The sequence below is a fragment of the Aegilops tauschii genome, chromosome 2 (assembly GCF_002575655.3).
Source record: "Aegilops tauschii subsp. strangulata cultivar AL8/78 chromosome 2, Aet v6.0, whole genome shotgun sequence".
NCBI classification, from domain to species: Eukaryota; Viridiplantae; Streptophyta; class Magnoliopsida; order Poales; family Poaceae; genus Aegilops; species Aegilops tauschii.
The window spans coordinates 451,892,630-451,911,192 of NC_053036.3; the positions used below are offsets into that span (position 1 = coordinate 451,892,630).

The 18,563-nt window shown below is 51.5% G+C and overlaps 1 protein-coding gene across 1 annotated transcript; it reads right to left on the reverse strand.

The window, feature by feature from the left end:
• Positions 1–12,305: 12,305 nt before the first annotated feature.
• Positions 12,306–16,715, reverse strand: LOC109744526 ((+)-neomenthol dehydrogenase). The gene is made up of 4 exons (XM_020303658.4): positions 16,449–16,715; positions 16,074–16,335; positions 14,316–14,498; positions 12,306–12,885 (listed from the first exon to the last, which is right to left on the reverse strand). The coding sequence occupies exons 1-4, from the start codon at positions 16,478–16,480 to the stop codon at positions 12,484–12,486; spliced, it is 879 nt and encodes a 292-aa protein (XP_020159247.3). The 5' UTR covers positions 16,481–16,715; the 3' UTR covers positions 12,306–12,483.
• Between the last annotated feature and the right edge of the window lie 1,848 nt (positions 16,716–18,563).

Genomic DNA, 18,563 nt, shown 5'->3' on the forward strand with positions numbered 1-18,563 from the left:
GACGCCCCCTCAAACGGCCTTCAAATGCACGGGCTGACCAGCACCCCTCGTATGCAGCCCAAATATGGGGAGGATATGGGGTGCCCGGGCGCGTCCGGGCACGCCCGTCACGTCGGACCCGGCCCACACTGGCCTATCCGACCTCACATAAATTCCTCTCCATCCGCTCGCCGGACCAAACCCTAGTCACTTCACTCCCCTCCCCTCCACCACCCAAACTCGCCTCCAGCTCCTTCCGTCCGTCCCTGTCATGGCGCGCAGCGGATGTGAGTCCTTCACCTCCAGATCCGTCGATCCCGAGATCATCCGACGCGGCCCCGAGTAGGAGATGGCCATCCGGTTTGCGCTCCGCTGCGCCGGGAGGAGGCCCGTGCACGGCTGCGCTTGGACTCCATCCGTCGGGAATCCATTGCATCCATCCAAATGGCGCATGGATCCAGCGCTAGGCCAGCCATAGCTGCCTCACTGGAGGCCGTGTGGTCCATCTGGCGTCCGAACGCGCTGGCTGACGTGCAACCCCTCCGTTGGCACGCCGAGCGTCGGGACGCATGGGCCTCGTTCGACGAGGCCATGGCACGGCGTGCCCGCCGTGCAAGGCACCGGGCGCGGGAGTCAGCGGCAGCCCTCGCGGCATTGGACGTCCGCGAGGCGGATTCGCATTCTCCGGCGCCCCATATGGCGCATCAGTCCGGGCACCGCAACCGCATCGTGGTGGACGTTGGTGGCTCGTCCCCGGACGGATCCGTCATCGATGTGACGTCCACCGGCACCCAACGGGTTTCGGGCTCTGACAAGGAAGAGTAGGACATGGGAGACGGCGACGCCTTTAGTCCTGTGAGCCGGCTCATGTCCCGTGCCCTACCCTACTCTGAGGGGCGCAGCCAGCCGGTGGACATGTCCACGGCAGAGCCAGGCGGGCGGGAAGCGGAACTGGACGAAGCTCTGCTCAAAGATCGTTGCGTTGCATGTAATAATATGGATTTGAGATTTCTAATTTGAGATATCCGGATGTGGAATGCATTTTTTGAGACGTGACCAGTCACTGTCCGCAGAGGCGCCCGGGCGATTCCGCGGGCGTTTGAGGGGTCAGATTTGCGAAGTCTAGATGGCCTTAGAGCAACTCTAGCAGACCCCGCAAAATCTCAACCCGCAAAACGCGTTTGCAGTTTCACGAAGATCTCGTTTATGGGTCGAGAACTAGCGCGGCCGAACAGAAACCATAGATGAAACTGCATAATTTGAAAAAACAGTTTCGCGGGAGAAATTGCACCTCGTGGACGCGAGTAGTTCGTCACGTACTACATATATTTTACATGATCAAACACTACAAACACTAGTTCATACTATATACTACATCAGTACTAGTACTAGAGGGGTGGGGATCTCACGGCGGCGAGCTCGCGGCCATGGACGACGCTGTGGAGGAGCTCAATCCTCCTCGTTAGAGCTGCCGAGGTCGATGTACTTCGCCCTCTGCTCCTCGCGAATGCGCCGCCACTCGTCGTCCTTCTCCTTGGCGGCGAGGTTGGCCGCGACCGCCTACTGGAACTGGAGGTCTTCGAGCTCCTCGTGGTGGCGCCGGCGCTCCGCCTCCTCGCGCACGCTCCGCTCAGCAATGGCGTGTTGGAAATATGCCCTAGAGGCAATAATAAAATGGTTATTATTGTATTTCCTTGTTCAAGATAATTGTCTATTGTTCATGCTATAATTGTATTAACTGGAAACCGTAATACATGTGTGAATACATAGACCACAACATGTCCCTAGTAAGCCTCTAGTTGACTAGCTCATTGATCAATAGATGGTTATGGTTTCCTGACCATGGACATTGGATGCCATTGATAACGGGATCACATCATTAGGAGAATGATGTGATGGACAAGACCCAATCCTAAGCATAGCACAAGATCGTGTAGTTCGTTTGCTAAGAGCTTTTCTAATGTCAAGTATCGTTTCCTTAGACCATGAGATTGTGCAACTCCCGGATACCGTAGGAATGCTTTGGGTGTACCAAACGTCACAACGTAACTGGGTGGCTATAAAGGTGCACTACAGGTATCTCCGAAAGTGTCTGTTGGGTTGGCACGAATCGAGACTGGGATTTGTCACTCCATATGACGGAGAGGTATCTCTGAGCCCACTCGGTAATGCATCATCATAATGAGCTCAATGTGACTAATGAGTTAGCCACGGGATCATGCGTTACGGAACGAGTAAAGAGACTTGCCGGTAACAAGGTTGAACGAGGTATGGGGATACCGACGATCGAATCTCGGGCAAGTAACATACCGATAGACAAAGGGAATTGAATACGTGATTGATTGAATCCCCGACATCGTGGTTCATCCGATGAGATCATCGTGGAACATGTGGGAGCCAATATGAGTATCCAGATCCCGCTATTGGTTATTGGCTAGAGAGGTGTCTCGGTCATGTCTGCATGGTTCCCGAACCCGTAGGGTCTACACACTTAAGGTTCGGTGACGCTAGACTTGTTATGGGAAATAGTATGTGGTTACCGAAGGTTGTTCGGAGTCCCGGATGAGATCCCGGACATGACGAGGAGCTCCGGAATGGTCCGGAGGTGAAGATCGGTATATTGGACGAAGGGTATTGGAGTCCGGAATTGTTCCGGGGGTACCAGGCTATGGCCAGCATGTCCGAAAGGGGTTTCGGAGGCCCGGCAAGCGTTGGGGGGCCTTATGGGCCAAGGGGAAGGGGCAAACCAGCCCACTAAGGGGCTGTGCGCCCCTCCCAACCCCTCTCACGTAACCAGGAGAGGTGGGGCGCCACCCCTAGGGCAGCCGCCCCTCCCGGCTTGGGGGGCAAATTTCCTAGGGGGTGGGGGCGCCCAAACCCATCTAGGGTTTCCCCTGGCCGCCGCCTCCTCCTCTAGATCCATCTAGAGGGGCCGGCCCCCTCTCCCCTTCCCCCTATATATAGTGAGGGGGTGGGAGGGCAGCCACACCCTTCCCTTGGCGCAGCCCTCTCCTCCTCCAACTCCTCCTCCTCCTCCTCCGTAGTGCTTAGCGAAGCTCTGCCGGAGAACCACGAGCTCCATTGCCACCACGCCGTCGTGTTGCTGGATTTCTCCCTCAACTTCTCCTCTCCCCTTGCTGGATCAAGAAGGAGGAGACGTCCCCGGGCTGTACGTGTGTTGAACGCGGAGGCGCCGTCCGTTCGGCACTAGATCGGATCCTCCGCGATTTGAATCGCCGCGAGTACGACTCCATCAACCGCGTTCTTGTAACGCTTCCGCTTAGCGATCTTCAAGGGTATGAAGATGCACTCCCTCTCTCTCGTTGCTAGCATCTCCTAGATTGATCTTGGTGACACGTAGGAAAATTTTGAATTATTACTACGTTCCCCAACAGTGGCATCATGAGCTAGGTCTATGCGTAGATTCTATGCACGAGTAGAACACAAAGTAGTTCTGGGCGATGATTTGTTCAATTTGCTTGCTGTTACTAGTCTTATCTTGATTCGGCGGCATTGTGGGATGAAGCGGCCCGGACCGACCTTACACGTACTCTTACGTGAGACAGGTTCCACCGACTGACATGCACTTGATGCATAAGGTGGCTAGCGGGTGTCTGTCTCTCCCACTTTAGTCGGATCGGATTCGATGAAGAGGGTCCTTATGAAGGGTAAATAGCAATTAGCATATCACCGTTGTGGCTTTTGCGTAGGTAAGAAACGTTCTTGCTAGAAACCCATAGCAGCCACGTAAAACATGCAACAACAATTAGAGGACGTCTAACTTGTTTTTGCAGGGTATGCTATGTGATGTGATATGGCCAAAAGGATGTGATGAATTATATATATGTGATGTATGAGATTGATCATGTTCTTGTAATAGGAATCACGACTTGCATGTCGATGAGTATGACAACCGGCAGGAGCCATAGGAGTTGTCTTAATTTATCGTATGACCTGCGTGTCAATGAAAAACGCCATGTAATTACTTTACTTTATTGCTAACCGTTAGCAATAGTAGTAGAAGTAATAGTTGGCGAGACAACTTCATGAAGACACGATGATGGAGATCATGGTGTCATGCCGGTGACGAAGGTGATCATGACGCGCCTCGAAGATGGAGATCGAAAGGCGCAAGATGATATTGGCCATATCATGTCACTTTATGATTTGCATGTGATGTTTGTCATGTTTACATCTTATTTGCTTAGAACGACGGTAGCATAAATAAGATGATCCCTCACTAAAATTTCAAGAGATGTGTTCCCCCTAACTGTGCACCGTTGCGAAGGTTCGTTGTTTTGAAGCACCACGTGATGATCGGGTGCGATAGATTCTAACGTTCGCATACAACGGGTGTAAGCCAGATTTACACATGCGAAACACTTAGGTTGACTTGACGAGCCTAGCATGTACAGACATGGCCTCGGAACACAAGAGACCGAAAGGTCGAACATGAGTCGTATAGTAGATACAATCAACATGGAGATGTTCACCGATGATGACTAGTCCGTCTCACGTGATGATCAGACACGACCTAGTTGACTCGGATCATGTATCACTTAGATGACTAGAGGGATGTCTATCTGAGTGGGAGTTCATTAAATAATTTGATTAGATGAACTTAATTATCATGAACATAGTCAAAAGGTCTTTGCAAATTATGTCGTAGCTTACGCTTTAGTTCTACTAAGATATGTTCCTAGAGAAAAATTAGTTGAAAGTTGATAGTAGCAATTATGCGAACTGGGTCCGTAAACTGAGGATTGTCCTCATTGCTGCACGGAAGGCTTATGTCCTTAATGCACCGCTCGGTGTGCTGAACCTCGAGCGTCGTTTGTGGATGTTGCGAACATCTGACATACACGTTTTGATGACTACATGATAGTTCAGTGCGTAATGTTAAACGGTTTAGAATTGAGGCACCGAAGACATTTTGAAACGTCACGGAACACATGAGATGTTCCAAGAGCTGAAATTGGGATTTTAGGCTCGTGCCCACGTCAAGAGGTGTGAGACCTCCGACAAGTTTCTTAAGCCTGCAAACTAAGGGAGAAAAGCTCAATCGTTGAGCATGTGCTCGGATTGTCTGAGTACTACAATCGCTTGAATCAAGTGGGAGTTGTCTTCCAGATGAGATAGTGATGGTTCTCCAAAGTCACTGCCACCAAGCTACTAGAGCTTCGTGATGAACTATAACATATCAGGGATAGATATGATGATCCTTGAGCTATTCGCGATGTTTGACACCACGGAAGTAGAAATCAAGTGGGAGCATCAATTGTTGATGGTTAGTAAAACCACTAGTTTCAAGAAGGGCAAGGGCAAGAAGGGATACTTCATGAAACAGCAAATCAGTTGCTGCTCTAGTGAAGAAACCCAAGGTAGAACCCAAACCCGAGACTAAGTGCTTCTGTAATGAGGGGAACGGTCACTGAAGCAGAACTACCCTAGATACTTGGTAGATGAGAAGGCAGGCAAGGTCGACAGAAGTATATTGGATATACGTTATATGAATGTGTACTTTACTAGTACTCCTAGCAGCACCAGGGTATTAGATACCGGTTCGGTTGCTAAGTGTTAGTAACTCGAAATAAAAGCTGCGGAATAAACGGAGACTAGCTAAAGGTGAGATGACGATATGTGTTGGAAGTGTTTCCAAGGTTGATGTGATCAAGCATCGCATGCTCCCTCTACCATCGAGATTGGTGTTAAACCTAAATAACTGTTATTTGGTGTTTGCATTGAGCATAGACATGATTGGATTATGTTTATCGCAATATGGTTATTCATTTAAGGAGACTAATGGTTACTCTGTTTATTTGAATAATACCTTCAATGGTCTTGCACCTAAAATGAATGGTTTATTGAATCTCGATCGTAGTGATACACATGATCATGCCAAAAGATATAAGATAGTAATGATAGTACCACATACTTGTGGCACTGCCATTTGAGTCATATTGGTATAAAACGCATGAAGAAGCTCCATGTAGATGGATCTTTTGACTCACTCATTTTTAAAAAGATTGAGACATGCGAACCATGTCTATTGGTATATATGCATGAAGAAACTCCATGCAGATGGATCATTTGGACTCACTTGATTTTGAATCACTTGAGACATGCAAATCATACCACATGGGCAAGATGACTGAAAGGCCTCGTTTTCAGTGAGATGGAACAAAAGAGCAACTTGTTGGAAGTAATACATTTGATGTGTGTAATCCAATGAGTGCTGAGGCACGCAGTGAATATCATTATGCTCTTACTTCACAGATGATTTGAGTAGATTCTAAGTATATTTACTTGATGAAATACAAGTCTGAAGTAATTTCAGAGTGAAGTAGAAGATCATCGTGATAAGAGGATAAGATGTCTATGATATGATCATAGAGATGAATATCTGAGTTACGAGTTTGGTACACAATTAAGATATTGTGGAAATTGTTTCACAACTAATACCGCCTGGAACACCATAGTGTGATGGTGTGTCCGAACATCATAAATGCACCCTATTGGATATGGTGCATACCATGATGTCTCTTATCGAATTACCACTATCGTTTATGGGTTAGGCATTAGAGACAACCACATTCACTTTAAATAGGGCACCACGCAATTCCGTTGAGACGACACCGTATGAACTATGGTTTAGAGAAACCTAAGCTGTCGTTTCTTAAAAGTTTGGGGCTGCGACGCTTATGTGAAAAAGTTTCAGGCTGATAAGCTCGAACCCAAAGCGGATAAATGGATTTTCATAGGACACTCAAAAACAGTTGGGTATACCTCCTGTCTCAGATCCGGAAGCAAAAGGGATTGTTTCTAGAATCGGGTCCTTTCTCGAGGAAAAGTTTCTCTCGAAAGAATTGAGTGGGAGGATGGTGGAGACTTGATGAGGTTATTGAACCGTCACTTCAACTAGTGTGTAGCAGGGCACAAGAAGTTGTTCCTGTGGCACCTACACCAATTGAAGTGGAAGCTTATGATAGTGATCATGAAACTTCGGATCAAGTCACTACCAAACCTCGTAGGACGACAAGGATGCGTACTACTTCAGAGTGGTACGTAATCCTGTCTTGGAAGTCATGTTGCTAGACAACAATGAACCTACGAGCTATGGAGAAGCGATGGTGGGCCCAGATTCCGACGAATGGCTCGAGGCCATAAAATCCGAGAGAGGATCCATGTATAAAAACAAAGTATAGACTTTGGAAGAACTACTTGATGGTCGTAAGGCTGTTGGGTGCAGATGGATTTTAAAAGGAAGACGGACAATGATGGTAAGTGTCACCATTAAGAAAGCTCGACTTGTCGTTAAGATGTTTTCCGACAAGTTCAAGGAGTTGACTATGATGAGATTTTCTCACTCGTAGCGATGCTAAGAGTCTGTTGGAATTATATTAGCAGTTACTACATTATTTATGAAATCTTGCAGATAGGATGTCAAAAACATTGTTTCCTCGACGATTTTCTTGAGGAAAGGTTGTATGTGATACAACCAGAAGGTTTTGTCAATCCTGAAAGATGCTAACAAGTATGCAAAGCTCCAGCAATCCTTCTAAGGACTGGAGTAAGCATCTCGGAGTTGGAATGTATGCTTTGATGAGATGATCAAAGATTTTGGGTTTTTTAAAAGTTTATGAGAAACTTGTATTTCCAAAGAAGTGAGTGGGAGCACTATAGAATTTTTTATGAGTATATGTTGTTAACATATTGTTGATCAGAAATGATGTAGAATTTCTGGAAAGCATACAGGGTTATTTGAAAAGTGTTTTTCAATGGAAAACCTGGATTAAGCTACTTGAACATTGAGCATCAAGATCTATAAGGATAGATCAAAAACGCTTAATAGTACTTTTAAATGAATACATACCGTGACAAGATTTTGAAGGAGTTCAAAATAGATCAACAAAGAAGGAGTTCTTGGCTGTGTTACAAGGTGTGAGTATTGAGTAAGACTCAAGACCTGACCACGGCAGAAGAGAGAGAAAGGACGAAGGTCGTCCCCTATGCTTTAGACGTAGGCTCTACAGTATGCTATGCTGTGTACCGCACCTGAAGTGTGCCTTGCCATGAGTTAGTCAAGGGGTACAATAGTGATCCAGGAATGGATCACATGACAACGGTCGAACTTATCCTTAGTAACTAGTGGACTAAGGAATTTTCTCGATTATGGAGGTGGTAAAAGAGTTCGTCGTAAAGGGTTACGTCGATGCAAACTTTGACACTAATCCGGATGACTCTGAGTAGTAAACCGGGTTCGTATAGTAGAGAAGTTATTTGGAATAGCTCCAAGTAGCGCGTGGTAGCTGCATCTACAAGATGACATAGAGATTTGTAAAGCACACACGGATCTGAAAGGTTCAGACCCGTTGACTAATAACCTCTCTCACAAGCGAGATATGAACAAACCCCATGGGTGTTGGATTCATTACAATCACATAGTGATGTGAACTAGATTATTGACTCTACTGCAAGTGGGAGATTGTTGGAAATATGCCCTAGAGGCAATAATAAAATGGTTATTATTGTATTTCCTTGTTCATGATAATTGTCTATTGTTCATGCTATAATTGTATTAACTGGAAACCGTAATACATGTGTGAATACATAGACCACAACATGTCCCTAGTAAGCCTCTAGTTGACTAGCTCGTTGATCAATAGATGGTTATGGTTTCCTGACCATGGACATTGGATGTCATTGATAACGGGATCACATCATTAGGAGAATGATGTGATGGACAAGACCCAATCCTAAGCATAGCACAAGATCGTGTAGTTCGTTTGCTAAGAGCTTTTCTAATGTCAAGTATCGTTTCCTTAGACCATGAGATTGTGCAACTCCCGGATACCGTAGGAATGCTTTGGGTGTACCAAACGTCACAATGTAACTAGGTGGCTATAAAGCTGCACTACAGGTATCTCCGAAAGTGTCTGTTGGGTTGGCACGAATCGAGACTGGGATTTGTCACTCCGTATGACGGAGAGGTATCTTTGGGCCCACTCGGTAATGCATCATCATAATGAGCTCAATGTGACTAATGAGTTAGCCACGGGATCATGCGTTACGGAATGAGTAAAGAGACTTGCCGGTAACAAGATTGAGCGAGGTATGGGGATACCGATGATCGAATCTCGGGCAAGTAACATACCGATAGACAAAGGGAATTGAATACGGGATTGATTGAATCCCCGACATCGTGGTTCATCCGATGAGATCATCGTGGAACATGTGGGAGCCAATATGGGTATCCAGATCCCGCTATTGGTTATTGGCCGGAGAGGTGTCTCGGTCATGTCTGCATGGTTCCCGAACCCGTAGGGTCTACACACTTAAGGTTCGGTGACGCTAGAGTTGTTATGGGAAATAGTATGTGGTTACCGAAGGTTGTTCGGAGTCCCGGATGAGATCCCGGACATGACGAGGAGCTCCGGAATGGTCCGGAGGTGAAGATCGGTATATTGGACGAAGGGTATTGGAGTCCGGAATTGTTTCGAGGGTACCAGGCTATGGCCAGCATGTCCGAAAGGGGTTTCGGAGGCCCCGGCAAGCGTTGGGGGGCCTTATGGGCCAAGGGGAAGGGGCAAACCAGCCCACTAAGGGGTTGTGCGCCCCTCCCAACCCCTCTCACGTAACCAGGAGAGGTGGGGGCGCCACCCCTAGGGCAGCCGCCCCTCCCGTTTGGGGGCAAGTTTCCTAGGGGGTGGGGGCGCCCAAACCCATCTAGGGTTTCCCCTGGCCGCCGCCTCCTCCTCTAGATCCATCTAGAGGGGCCGGCCCCCTCTCCCCTTCCCCCTATATATAGTGAGGGGGTGGGAGGGCAGCCACACCCTTCCCTTGGCGCAGCCCTCTCCTTCTCCAACTCCTCCTCCTCCGTAGTGCTTAGCGAAGCTCTGCCGGAGAACCACAAGCTCCATTGCCACCACGCCGTCGTGCTGCTGGAGTTCTCCCTCAACTTCTCCTCTCCCCTTGCTGGATCAAGAAGGAGGAGACGTCCCCGGGCTGTACGTGTGTTGAACGCGGAGGCGCCGTCCGTTCGGCGCTAGATCGGATCCTCCGCGATTTGAATCGCCGCGAGTACGACTCCATCAACCGCGTTCTTGTAACACTTCCGCTTAGCGATCTTCAAGGGTATGAAGATGCACTCCCTCTCTCTCGTTGCTAGCATCTCCTAGATTGATCTTGGTGACACGTAGGAACATTTTGAATTATTACTACGTTCCCCAACATGGCGGCCGCAACCGCGTTGACGTCGGCAACGAAGTCCTCCGGCCCGACGACTCCACAGCGGCCGAGCTCCTCGGGCTCCTCCTTGACGGGGAGCTCCCGGCGTAGGAAGATCTCGCCACGGAGGAGAAGGACGCGGCAGAGGACGGGGTACGGCCGTGCCGACGGTCGTACTTGTCCGTCTTGCGGACGCGGAAGCTCGCCGGCAGTGAGAGGCCGCGGTTGGTCCACTTCCTCGCCCCACGCTTCCTCGCGCCGTCCGACCGGACGCGTCGCTCGCGGTCGGGGTCGCTTCCGCCGCCGGAGCCGCGTCCGGAGCTCCACATGCGGCCCCACATGGCGGCTGGAGGCGGAAGGTGGTCGCCGGCGGTGAGAAATGTGGAGAAGGGGGGTGGGGAATTGCATGGCTCGGCGGCGGTGGGGGATCGGGTTTCGACCCGCAAATGTGCCACGGAACCGTAGATATAGTGATCGGGGCGTGCGGGTTTGCGGGCCGCGGCAAATTCTTTACGGGCCGAACAAGTATGCGGGCTCTGTTCTGGCCGGAAAATTGGGCCAAGCCCGCATACTCGCCGGAATTTTGTGGTTTCGCGTATTTTGCGGGGTCTGCTAGAGTTGCTCTGCACTCAGCCGGCACGAACACAAACGTAATGATCAGTGCAACATTGGAACTCTGACCCTTAGAGCAACTCCAACAGGCCGACCCAAACGGACGGCGCGTTTGTCCGTCTTTTGTTCGTTTGGGTCGGCCGCCCGCCCGGCGTCCGCCCTCTTTTAGATTCGGGTCGGCAGTGCGCCCAACGCGCCGACCCATTTCATGTCCGCATTCAACTTAAAAAAAAGGCCCCCGGCCGATCATGCCAGCGGCCATGTCTCATGCCGGCACCATGCCAGCGCCGAAATACAATGCTGGCTTCAGAAAATATCACCACAGTTCATGTTGGCGCACTCGCCAGCCGGCCGGCACACATGCCAGCACACAAAAAAGGGTGAGACTTGAGTTCGACCACGCCATCGCGGCTCCCGTGGTCATGCCGGCACACCTGCCTGCATACAAAAAAGATGGCGCTCGCCGCCATAGATCACTCGTCGTCGAACTTGAGCATGTCAGCCTGCATCTTCTCGAACCACGGCCTCTTCCTTGGCGACACGGTGTTGAGATCCACCTTCATGATCTTCACCGTGCTGGCTAGGGTTTAACCCTAGCATGTAGAGCTTCTCCCTCGTTGCCGCGGCGATGCGGGCGTTGGTGCCTCCTGCTGCGCGGCGGCGGCCTGCGTGGCGGCCTCATCCCTCGCGTCAGCGGCGTGCCTCCGACCCTTCCTCTTGGTCGACTGCCCGACTCCCTTGCCCGCTGTTCGGGCATCAGCGCCTTCTTTGGCTTGGTCGTGGCGGCGGTCTTGCGCGGGGCACGAGGCTTGCCTTTCCCGAAGGGGGCGGCGGCGCCGGACGAGGCGAGGGAGGCGAGGCCGGCGGTGGCGTCGAGGTCGATGGCGTCGTCCATGGCTGGTTGGGCCGGCGGCGCACGCGGGCGGGAGTGTTTTTGGGAAAAAGGGGGGGAATGGTGGTGGCTGCCTCCGACCGACGGGCCCGGGGAGAGGAGTAGGCGCGCGCGCGTCCGTCTCGTGTCCGCACCGACGCAAATCCGGCTTAAAATTGGGTCGGGAATGGGTCGCCATGCGGACGCCAAGCGGACACGCGTCTGTTTGGGTCGGCGCGTTGGGCCGCCTTTTCTGTCCGCGCCGACCCAAACGAACGGCGGCGGACGAAATGGGCGCCCCATTGGAGTTGCTCTTATTAATCAATGTCAAACGGAATACAAGCGTTCTCCGGAGGAGCAAGGAACCGAACATGATGCCCTACTTTCTAGCCAAGGCGGCCCCTGCTATGACATGATCATCCAAATTATTCTCCATCTGGCGAAGAGGGGACGTTGCCACACACAGTGCCTATGCTTCTGCTTGATTTCCCGGAAGATGCCACTGCACGGGCTCACACTGCCCTCTACCATCTTAGTGACGGCTAAGCAATGAGACGATGCTTGAATCCATGCCGTGTTAAGATCCAAAGCAATGGGACGAGTGGAACACCACTGATTTATCAGCTATTGTACACTTAGGTAGAAGCATCAACTTAGCTACAACGATGGCTAAACTGAAACAAGATATTTACTCCACCACGGACGTACAGCAGGGTGCCAAGAATTCCAGCAACCATCGACCACGCACGGGACGTATAGACGAACACCATCGGATACGTGCCATCCTCCGTCTCTCACAGCTTGGAGTAGAGCTGCGGCGTGCGCCACTTGAAGAAGGTGCCGGTGGGGAGCTCGCCGGGCGGGAGCAGCGCCAGCCGGGCGCCGAAGTCGGCCACCTCCTCGGCGGTGCGCTTGCCCCACCCCTTGGTCATGTCGGTCCGCGTGAACCCGGGGCAGAAGCAGTTGACGCTGACGCGCTCGCCGCCGGACTGCAGCCGGCGCGCCAGGACGCGGGTGTAGGCGTTTACCGCCAGCTTGGAGACGGCGTAGTCCGTCCACACCTTGGGCCACCCGTTTTCCGCCCACGTCCCGTCCTTGACCTGCGCCAGGAACTGCGACACCATGGCCTCGATCTTGCCCTCCGTCAGGGTCTCCTCGTCCAGGAGCAGCCTCCTCAGCGACGGGTTGCGCACCTTCTGCGCATGAGTAAACGTACAGCACCAAGCGTCAAGATACGGTCGATCGCTTTTTTTTTAACACAGTACATACGCTCATATGTACGCACATACGCGCACGCACACTCTACCTCTATGATCCCTTCTTTCTTGGCATGGTAGTCTGTACTCATTAAGTAGTACAGTTACGCATGTCCGTAGTTCCAATGTGTGTTTTCCACAATCTTAGTGACGAAATGAGTGCAGGTATAGAAACAGCTGTGCCGAGACTTCCCTTTTTTTCTGTCAGGTGAGCTTACGAGCATGCAGTGGGCGCACTAGCTTCTGTCTCTGCAAAAATAGTCGTTGGGCAGACTAGCCCTTGTAGATGTTCCCGCCATGTTTCAACTGTCTAATAATGCCCTTGAACCAGATTTGCTCATACCCTATTGACTATTGTAATCAACTTCCGACGCTATAAACGGCTTACCATTACCAGATTGGCTTCTATTGTGGTTCCTCTGACACAGCTTACATAACTGCCAGCTGACACTATATTTGCTCGTCATCCAGCAAAATATTGGAATGGTGATGGACTGATGGTTTAGGTGTACCCACTTTCTAAAGCTTAGCCAAAAAACACATTTCTATGTTTTTGGAACTTTTTTTTACCCACTTTCTAAAGCTTAGCCAAATGTCTCACTTTGTACTAACTTTAGTATAAAGTCGTACTAGAGTTGAGACAGTTATTTTGGGACGGAGTATTGTTTTACGTTTTTTGGTAAATTTTATCAAGTGGGTTCCTATGTACCCAGATCCCCCAAATCCCCTCCCATTCATCCATGCTTGTCCAGACGTGCATGATCGTTTTATAGACTATCATTTTTTATGACATATGTTGCCAATTGCCATGTGATCAAGCTAGGAACCAAAAATTTGGAACTTATACAATTTATAAGGAAGAAAAAGGCGAGGGTGGTCCCTTTTGAATGATCCATTTTTAACTAAGAATATACTGGTGGGCAGGATTGAACACCTAACTCTGTAACTTTTTTTTAACTCTGTACTATTGAATGGTATACAGATATAGGTTGGAGAATCTTTAAACAGAAGAGCTAAAGCAAACTTGGAGTTTTGTGGAAAGAAAACGTTGCACCTTCCCCCCTTTGCTCTTTCAACGATAAGGAAAGAAAAGACTTGGAATTTCAAATGGAGTGGCTTAATTTGGACATATATGCATTCTGTGGAGCGTGAGTGGACAATGTACTGGTATTAGGTAGAGCTGCTGGCGTTGCTGATTGCGATATGGTTTGAGATAGAATTGAAAATTATCTTGTCTCTATACGTAGCTAGCCACGTGCGTTCACACTTTGATAGTTTGATTGTGTTATCGACTAGTCGAGCCCACAACGGCATGTTTGCAGACTTTGAAATACCATCCATCTGAGCTGAAAGAACATGCTTGCACTTACGTTAAGAAGGCCAAGCTGCGAGCTGATGTTGAGAATCCGGCTGGTGGCCGGCGATCGCCGGAAGAGGGGCAGGAGCGCCTCGGTCAGCAGCTTGGTCCCGTAGAAGTTGGTGTTGAGGACCGTCTCCGCGTGCTCCACCGAGTTGGTGTCGATCTCGTTGAACGACACCGCGGCATTGTTCACCTACATCGATAGACAGGAATGCAACTTCATTAATTCTGGCGTTGGAGGAAGGCCATGCCCTTTTGCTTCTTTACATCTGCGTGGTCGTGAAACAACTTCCTTTTTCTCATTGGTTTTGGTGTTGGAGCTAGAAATGGAAACAGCACTAGTGAGTGCTGACTGGTGTATGATGCCTTCCACTCTCCGGGTCTCAAGTCACAACTATCAAAGTATGCTTTCGAAAAGTTTACCACATCAGATGATGACCTAACGGCATGGATGGACCAACAAAGTTGGAGAGCCATAAGTACTTCTACATGATTAAGTGGCATGAAAGTGCTAACTCAGCCCGAGTGGGGTAGTGAACTATGTTAACATTGAATAGAATACTTTCTGTTAGGGGCCACCATTTTGTTTAAGAGTGTGCTCGTTTCTTCTCCTATATGAGAAAAGTGTGCTGAAAAGTATCCTTGGCTTGGCTCGCCCAAACTAAGGAAGACGCGTGTGCTTTCTCAATAAAGAATGCAAACATAAATCTGAATAGTTCAAAGTAGAATGTCTGAAACTTTGAATATATGACTACTCAAACATTGACAAAATTGGCATTAAAGAATCTTCCTTAGCTTGGTTTGGTTTATATAACAACAGTGTGATGAACTGTATCCTTGGCTTGGCTCACTCAGAAAGCATCCGTTTGGTGCAACTAAGGCTAAGGGCAAGGCCCATGTGTTTTTGTAAATTTTCAATAAAGAATGCAACCATAAGTTAAAGCAGTTGAAACTAGAAATGTCTGAAACTCTGAATACATGATGATTACGCAAACGTCCACAAAATTGACACGATACTAGAATCTTTAGTGCAAAATAATCTGTAGAATTAAGTACGAGAACTCCAGTAAACTCGGTAGATGATGCACATTATTATCACCTACTCCTAGTCAACGAGGCACACTTGGTAAAAGCAATATCTTGTGAGTGGTGCGGTTCATCAGAAACCTGACCAGGTTGAGTGCTGGGGTTTGGTCCCCGGACGCAAGCAACTAAGGTGTAGGTGCGTACTGTACCGGCCATGTAACATATTCCACGAGACCACGACACATCGTAGTCAGCTCGGACCTGGTTGCCGGCCGGCCGTCGCTGTCCGGCGGCGCAGACGGCCAGGATGACGAACGGGGAACGGAAGGTCGTCGGACGGGCGCCATAACTGCGCTGCGCACACCGCGCCGCCGTACCCCGCCTGCCACTTCCTGCGGCTTTTCTGAGAGTGACATGACCTTTTTATTCCGTTGGTCGACGCGCTGGCGAGCTCGTGTTGTGTTGCGTGCCCTGTCCGAGACAGAGAGCGCAATAATGCAGTGTGAAACGGGACCGGGCTCGGCCTCATCCGATGCAAAGCGAGAGCGAGAGCGCTACTACGGATGACGATGCGCGTTGGTGCGTGGAATCGTGGATCTTCATGGCTGATCCCATCCATGGCAAAGGTGGGAATAACTTTGGTGGCGCTCCGAAGATTTGACCTTGTGCGGGGAAGATGCAGACACCTAGGGCGAGGAAGCGAGGAGGATAAAGGGGAGGCGGTGGCGTGGCGATGGCGTACCAGGATGTCGAGGCCGCCGACGGTGTCGCGGAGCCAGGCGGCGAAGGCGGCGACGGAGGCGGGGTCGGAGACGTCGAGGCGGCGGAAGACGACGGCGAGCCCGCGGTCGCGGAGCGGCGCGGCGGCGGCCTCCCCGCGCTCGCCGTCCCGCGCGGTGAGCACGACGGTGAGGCCGTGCTCCGCGAGCCGCGCGGCCACCGAGTGGCCGATGCCCCGGTTGGCGCCCGTCACCACGGCCACCGTGTCCCTCGACCACCACGCCCTGCACGTGCCACCGCCCGCGTCAGCCATCGCCGCCGGTCGCGCAGGCAGAAACAAGAATGCGCGCGGGAGGCGAATCGCGGGGAAGGCGGGAAGGATTGATGGATTGATTACCGCGTGGGAGACGGCTCCTTGGCATGGTCCATCTGATCCGACGAGCGGCGCGTCGCGCGGGTCAACTGCTGGGGCGTGCAGGGAAGGTGAGGCGAGAGGGGCGGGTGGCGGAGTCGCCGGGGCGGGACGGAACGGGGACTGACTGGCTGGGCTGGCCGACCGCGGGTGGGACGGCGGGGAGTCCGGGAGAGATACTTATACACGACACGCGCGAGTGGTATCTGTCTGCTCCTGTTCACTACCCGCGGCTGCCTGTAACGTAGAGCTGCTGCTGCTGCCGCTCGCATGGGCAGGACTAGAGCATCTACAGCCCTGCCCTCTCAGAGCAACTCTAATGGAGCGACCCATTTCGTTCGCTGCCGTCCGTTTGAATCGGCGCGAACACAAAAGTCGGCCCAACACGTCGACCCAAAAAAAACACCCGTCCGCTTGGCGTCCGCCTGCCGACCCATTCCTGGCCTTTTTTTGAGCCGGATTTGCGTCGGCGCGGACACGAGACAAGCGCGCGCGCCTACTCCTCTTCCCGGGCTCGCCGGTCGGTGGCAGCCACCACCATTTCCCCCCATTTTCCCTCAAAAACCCTCCCGCCCGCGCGCTCCCGCCCCACACCCCGCCATGGAGGACGCCATCGACCTCGACGCCGCCGCCGGCCTCGCCTCCCTCGCCTCGTCCGGCGCCCCTCCCCCACTGGGAAAGGCAAGCCTCGTGCCCCGCGTAAGACCGCTGCCGCGGCGAAGCCAAAGAAGCCGCTGACGCCCGCACAACGGGCAAGGGAATCGGCCAAGAGGAAGGACCGGAGGCACGTCGCGGACGCGAGGGATGAGGCCGCCTCTCAGGCCGCCGTGGCCGCCGCCGCGCAGCAGGAGGTCACCAACTGCCTGCGTCGCGGCGACAACGAGGGAGGCGCTCTACATGCTAGGGTTAAACCCTGGCCAGCACGGCCTCCTCAACGCCTCCGTCGCCCCGGCCAGCACCGGCTCATCGGCGTTTCCGAGGATGGTGCTGCCCGACTCGCCCGCGGGCCTTTTTTTAAAGTTGATGCCGGCGCTGGCATGATTAGTCGCGGGCCTTTTTTTAAAAGTTGATGCGGACATGAAATGGGTCGGCGCGTTGGGCACACTGCCGACCCAAATGCAAAACTGGGCGGACGCCGGTCGGGCGGCCGACCCAAACGAACAAAAAAGGACAAATGCGCCATCCGTTTGGGTCGGCCCGTTGGAGTTGCTCTAAGAGCGTCTCCAGCCCTTGAAGCCCCCCAAAACACCATCGAACTAAAAAAAGTTGGTGTTTTGAGGGGCCAAATGCTTCATCCGGTTGAAATAGAGGTGCATGAGGAGGACATCTTCCCGGCCACATCCCATCCCAACCAAAAATTTGTGGGCCAAGAAAAAGGACATGTGGGGCGACACGATTCGCCGAAACTTCCGTCGGCGCCCCCAAGAGCCCCCCAACGCGCTGGGCTTGCCGGCGCTATTTCGAAGTCCTGGGGGCGCTGGAGGCATGACTGGGCCGTTTTTGGGCAAAAAGCGCCGTCGGAGCCTAAAACCGAGCCTAAAAAGGTGTCATGGGGGCAGGTGGAGATGCTCTAATGTTGTAGGGTAAAACCCTAGAGGAGATCTTTTCACACTTGGAGGGGGGAAAGAGAAAGTACACACAAGAACACAAGGAGGTAATTACTCAAACAAACCCAAATAACACATCCACTAGAGTAGCATACAAGAGAGATCCACAAGCATACATGAGCAATTCAAGGAAAATAGCACTAGGGTAAAAGTTCTTCCCACTAGGTGAGGTCTTGATATCCAAGAGGATCTTCTCCAAGAGGAGGGCTTGATCTTCAAGAGGAGGTCTAGATCTCCAAGAGGAGGAAGATGAGCAAAGCTCTCTCTTCGTCTAAGCAATACTTTGCTATCCCTAAACATGACCCTAGGTATGAATTACATAGACTTGGGTAGGTAGGAGATGAAGTGGATGCGAAGTGGAGGCCCAACAGCCCGCATCACCCGGCCATCCTGTAGGGCCCGTGCGCACGGGGTTGCCTGGGACTTCCTGTCCAGCTGCAGTTTGCCTCGTTCTTCTTCCTTGGTGACTTGGGTCGCTTTTTCTTGGACTTGG

Bases quoted from the DNA above. Each gene is read 5' to 3' on its own strand.
- LOC109744526 (XM_020303658.4), bottom strand. From the start codon at position 16,480: ATGGACCATGCCAAGGAGCCGTCTCCCACGCG. The intron at 16,336-16,448 runs GTAATCAATCCA...TGGCACGTGCAG, and splicing joins AAGGAGCCGTCTCCCACGCG to GGCGTGGTGGTCGAGGGACA. The intron at 14,499-16,073 runs GTACGCCATCGC...CTATCGATGTAG, and splicing joins TCGGCGGCCTCGACATCCTG to GTGAACAATGCCGCGGTGTC.